At 41.3% G+C, this 6,000-nt stretch overlaps 1 protein-coding gene across 1 annotated transcript in view; it reads left to right on the top strand.

The window, feature by feature from the left end:
* The first annotated feature begins 1,520 nt into the window (after positions 1 to 1,520).
* PMPCB (peptidase, mitochondrial processing subunit beta) overlaps positions 1,521 to 6,000 on the top strand; it is a 31,038-nt gene continuing 26,558 nt past the window's right edge. Inside the window, exon 1 of the mRNA XM_043965205.1 lies at positions 1,521 to 1,677. Within this exon, the coding sequence (XP_043821140.1) occupies positions 1,591 to 1,677 (87 nt within the window). The 5' untranslated portion in view covers positions 1,521 to 1,590. The remainder of the gene's footprint in view (positions 1,678 to 6,000) is intronic.

Genomic DNA, 6,000 nt, shown 5'->3' with positions numbered 1-6,000 from the left:
GACACTTGACACTTACTAGCTGTGTGACCCTGGGCAAGTCACTTAAACCCCATTGCCTGAAAAAAACAAATCCAGAATCGTTGGATCAGTTCACAGCTCCACCAACAATGCATTAGTATTCCAATTTTTCCACAGCTTCTCCACCATTATTATTTTTCCTTTTTGTCATATTAGTCAATCTGATATGTGTGAGGTGGTACCTCAGAATTGTTTTAATTTGCATTTCTTTAACCAAAAGTAATTTAGAGCATTTTTTCATATGGCAATAGATAGCTTTGATTTCTTCATCTGAAAACTGCCTGTTCATATCCTTTGACCATTTCTCAATTGGGCAATAACTTATATTCTTATAAACTTGATTTAGTTCCCTATATGTTTTAGAAATGAGGCCTTTATCAGAAACACTGGCTGTAAAAATTGTTTCCCAGCTTTCTGCTTCCCAAAGAGGGAAATTTTAATAACTAGTTATACTGGGGGGAAAGACTAAAACTAAAAAGCCAGCTTTCCTGACTCTAATAGTGTTCTTTCCTCTATACCACAGATAGATGAGTGATATGTTTTGGTTTTGGAACATTTCTACTTCTAGATCTGGGTCATTCTGGTGTTATGGGGTGTAAAGAGACCACAAACAAAATACTGAAGCCACCCTGTAAATAAATACATGATCCTTGGGGGCAGCTAGGTGGTGCAGTGAATAAAACACTGGCCCTGGATTCAGGAGGACCTGAGTCCAAATCTGGCCTCAGACACTTGACACTTACTAACTGTGTGACCCTGAGCAAGTCACTTAACCCTCATTGCCCCACAAAAAAACCAAAACCAAAACTTGATTCTGAAGAGCCCTGAAGCTGTTAACCTTTGCTACTGGTTGTTTTCTTTCTATCCCCTTGAGATCTCTATCTTCTGCTGTCCGATTCCTCCTTACTGGGCTTACTATGCTATGGAGCAAGGGCTAAAAAGAGATGCCCCTTTCTTTAACCTTCCTGTCTTGCACGTTCTTCTGTAGAGACAGCTGGTGGTGCTAGGATGGAATAAGGAAGGCTTGGTTCATATTTGGCCTCAGACACCTCCTAGATGTGTGTAACCTTGGGCAACTCACTTGTTTGCCTCAGTTTCCTCAACTGTGAAATTAGGATGTTGTGAGGATCAAATGAGATAACTATTTTAAAAAAGAATAATGTCAAGGGGGCAGCTAGGTGGTGCGTTGGATAAAGCATTGGCCCTGGATTCAGGAAGACCTGAGTTCAAATCCGGCCTCAGACACTTGACACTTACTGGCTGTGTGACCTTTAACCGTTATTATCCCACCAGAAGAAAGTCTTTAAATGCATAAAACAAAACATATGGGAATACAGTGGGAAAAACCTAATGGAATAATTATAAAAATATATATATTTTAAAAGCTTGATCATTTTGTTAAACTATTATTTATTCCTCCCTTCCCTTTACAAGAGGCATGTGTCATTTTCCATCATGGCCACAAGGTGGCACCCGCGGCTTCGCGTCACCCTCAAAACAGCATATTTCCATAAGACTCCGGAAGTCCCGCCCCCCTCACCGCTTCTCGCTGTGGGTACAGGCCTAATCAACATGGCGACGTCTGCCGCTCTCCGTTCCTTACTGCTACCGGGGCCCAGGCGTCTCTGGGGATTGTCGAACAAATTCCTGCCACGGAGGGTGAGTGCCGCGCCGGCCATTCGGCCGCGGGTCCAAAACTAGGAGGGACGGAATCAGTGTTGAGATAAAAGGGAAGGTAGGCTCTTGGTTCTCAGTCGGGGACCGAGAAGCTACCTTGGCCTGAGGTGGCGAAAACAGCACCACTGGGGGGGAGGGGGGGGAGCGGGACCCAGCGTAACTGAGCGGCCCTCGGGCGAGCCTGGAGACTACAAGTCCCGGCGAGCATTGCGGCGAGCCTGATCCTGGTCCAGCTCCTCATTGGATAAGTTGAAGGCTGACGTTTAGTGTCATAGGAATCATGCACATGGACTCCTAGAGCTAGAAAAGGACTTTGGTGGTCATCTAGGCCAGTCAGTGGAGGCCAGGGGAAGTTAAGCAACTGCCCCTTCTTCCCGTCAAACCCAGGGCCTCTTTATTTCAAATCTACCCTTCCACTCTAGGATGAGTGTGCACTAGATAGATAAATTGTATCTTGTGAGTGAACGACGCTGGTAAAAATCTTCAATCAAAAAATGCTAAACACATTTCTTGGAATATGCAGTTTATATTGCTGTAATCCCTTGTGTGTCTTCTACAGTATCATACCCTATTGAAACTTGTATTAAAAATTATCTTGAAGAGCAGCTAGGTGGCGCAGTAGATAAAGCACTGGCCCTGGATTCAGGAGGACCCGAGTTCAAACTCGGCCTCAGACACTTGACACTTACTAGCTGTGTGACCCTGGGCAAGTCACTTAATCTTCATTGCTCCTCAACAAAACAACAAAACAAAACAAAAACAACAAAATTATCTTGAAACTTCTCCTAGGTGGCCTGCTGACACCTCAAAGCTTGCTAGGTACAAAACTGAATTCGTTGTGTGCCTCAGAAGGGAGGAGTTGGTGCCATCTACAAGACTTTTTCAGGGACTTGAATGAATGAAGCATTTATTAAGTGTTTACTGTATGCACTGTGCTAAGACCCTACCTTCAAGGAACTCACAATCTAACGAGACAACATTGGGACAACTGTACAAACAAGAAGTATACAGGATTGTTTCCCAGCTTTCTGCTTCCCAAAGAGGGAAGTTTTAATAACTAGTTATACTGGGGGGAAAGATGAGAAGGATGAGCTTCTCAGGGTTCTAGGCTTGTCCCTGAGGTATGTGGGTTCTTGGGGGGGGCAGAGCAACGAATTCAGTTAGTCAGTAAACTGATTAAGTGCTTTCAAGGTGCCATGCACAGTGCTAAGCTTTAGGGATACAAATACAAAAAAGAAAGACAGTTCTTACCCTCAAGAAGATTACAACCTAATGGGAGAAGACAACATAGAAAAGGAAGCTGAAAAAGAGGGTAAGGTGGAGGGAGGAAAGTCAAAACTCAGTTCTTGTTGGTTAAGGTGGTAGGGGTTGTTTTAACTTACCTGGCATGGCTGCCTCCTCTTTCCTTCACAGTGCCCTGCTGCTATGACTAGGCAGACCTTCCTGTTCTACGCGAGACAATTAGCTGGCAGTGGGTGGGGATGGCGGGCCCCTTTTTCACAGGAGTTGCTTCTCCAGAGGATGGTCATGCGGCCTAGGCAGGAATGGTGGTCTCTGGATTCAGTGATTCCTAGTGACAGTGCCTGATTTCTTTTTCCTCCTTATGGGAGGACAGTTCACAGCTGGGTACAGGAATAACTATAATCATAATGACTCATTTATGTAGTGCTTTAAGGTTTACAAAGAATTTTCTTACAATACTCAGTGAGGTACACAAATAAGGTAGTATCTTCATTCTACAGATAAGAAACTGAGGCTCAGTGAGGTTAAATAACTTCTTGCACTCTCCCTGACTCAGGGTCAAGGAGAAAGGAGGGAGTATATTCTTTGCTTCCCACTAGAGTGGGGTAGTAAATAGAGAGTTGGGCCCGGAGTTAGAAAGACCTGAATTTAAATCCATCCTCATACACTAGCTATGTGACTCTGGGCAAGTCACACAGTTTTTGCCTTCAGTTTCCTTAACTATAAAGTAAAGATCATGATAGCACCTACCTTCCAGGGTTGTCATGAGGATCAAATGGGATAGTATTTGTAAAAACATCTATCTTAGTACCTGGTACACAGTATTGTTTTGTTTTTTAATTTTTTTGTGTGGGGGGGGCAGTGAGGGTTAAGTGACTTGCCCAGGGTCACACAGCTAGTGTCAAGTGTCTGGGGTGAGATTTGAACTCAGGTCCTCCAGAATCCAGGGCTGGTGCTTTATCCACTGCTCCACCTAGCTGCCCCACAGTATTGTTGTTATTCATTATCCCATATGCAATTTTCTTGTCAAAGATACTGGAGTGGTTTGCCATTTTCTTTTCCAGTGTAGTAAGGCAAACAGAGATTAAGTGACTTGCCCAGGATCACACAACTAGTGTCTGAGACTGAATTTGAATTCAGGTCTCCCTGACTCCAGGCCCAGTGCTCTTTCCATTGTGCCACCTAGATGCCTAGCAAAAATAGTTAATGATAACCTATTTTTAAATTCAATATGCTCTTGCATATTTTTATTTGAGTTTGACACCACTGGTCTAGATGACTTCTAAGCTTTTTTCCAGCTTTTAGTCTATGACTCTGTTAGAGACTTTGTCAAAATTTTTACTAAATTCTTTACTAAAATATATTATTTGACACTCTCCTCTTCTACCAGTCTAGTTGCCTTGTCAAAAAGGGAGATGATGTTATTTTGATGTAACTTGATCTTGATGGGGTCATGCTGACTTTTAGGAATTGATGGTTCCCTTTATAAATGCTTATATGTATATTTTCTAAGACTTTGCAAAGTCAAGGTCACTAACCCACCCACTACAGTTTTAAACTTTTTCCCCTTCTAAAAATCAAGACAACAGTTCCCTTACTCTAGTTTTGTAACATCCCTCCCATTATCCATAATTTTTCAAAGACTGCCAGCAGAGTGACTCAGCATTCACATCTCTCAGTTTTTTCAGTACCCTAAGATATAGTTCATCAGGGCTGGCTTACTTCAACTCCTTGAGAACAGATAAGTGGGGTTTTGGAGGGTTTGGTTGTTTTTGCTTTTTTGCTTTTTACTACTTGTTTTTTTTTTTAAACTTTTACTTATCTTTGGTTCTCAGCTCCTTTGTTAACTATTTTTGTTCTATTCCCTATCCAAAACCCATTCTTCTTGCAAGAGAAAACAGAAGTAATAAGGATTCTCCTTGCCATCACATCTTAATTATTGTCCTACCCTTTCTTTGATCCCCCTTTTGACTCCAACATACAAAAGTTAAAAACTCCTTTTTGCAAAGTCATCCTTAACATTCATGGTCTATCATTCTGGGCTTTAATACTTCTGACATTCTGGTAGAACTGTACTACTTTACGGCATATTATAATATATGATTATATATATATATATACGTATATATAAATAATATGAATTGCTTGATTTCATAGGGAGAGTTGAGGAGGAGGGAGGAAGAAAAATTTAGAAAACAGAATTAGCTCAAAGACCTTAACCTCATCGGAGGGAACTCAAGGAAGGAATAATACACACACCCAATTGGGAGGAGTAATCTATTTAACCCTACATGAAAGTAGGAGGGGAAGAGGATAAGGAGGGAAGGATAAATGAAGGGAGGGTAGAGCAGGGGAGGGGGCAGTCAGTAGCAAGACACTTTTGAAGAGGAATAGGGCAAAATAAAATAGAAAATAGAGTAAATATCATTGGAAGGGAATAGGATGGAGGGAAATAGTTATGATGATTGACTACAGTGCCAAAGCGTATGGTACCTACTCTGCTGGGCTATTGTGAAGAAAATTCTTTGTCAAGTTTAAGGTATTATATAAAGATTATGATGAACAGGATGCTATCAGAAAAACCTGGAAAGACCCGCATGAACTGAGGCAGAGAGAAATGGACTGTATACAGAATAACAGCAATAGTGTAAGATGATCTGCTGGGAAGCACGTAGTTATTTTCAGCAAGGCCAATATAACTCTGAAGAACTTATGAAAATTGCGGTACACCTACAGAGAAAGAACTGATGGTATCTGAAAACAGATTGAAACACATTTCTTTTTTTGACAATTCCTTAATCTGAAATTTTGTTTTTATCTGTGTTCTCTCACAACCTAGCTAATGTAGAGTTGTTTTCCATGACTACTCATGTATAATTTATATTGAATTGCTTGAATTCTTGGGGGTGGGGGTGGGGGTGGGAAGGAAGGGAGGAAGAGAAGTTGGAACACAAAATTAAAAAAAAAAATTTTTTTGTCAAAATTTGCTTTTACATGTAATTTGGAAAGTAAAATTCTAAAAATTTTTTTAAAAAAGAACTATAGGGGCAGCTAGATGGCGCA

This window comes from Dromiciops gliroides, chromosome 5, assembly GCF_019393635.1.
Source record: "Dromiciops gliroides isolate mDroGli1 chromosome 5, mDroGli1.pri, whole genome shotgun sequence".
NCBI lineage: Eukaryota > Metazoa > Chordata > Mammalia > Microbiotheria > Microbiotheriidae > Dromiciops > Dromiciops gliroides.
Note: the sequence above shows the minus strand (reverse complement) of the source record. Positions and strands in the feature narration are given on the sequence as shown.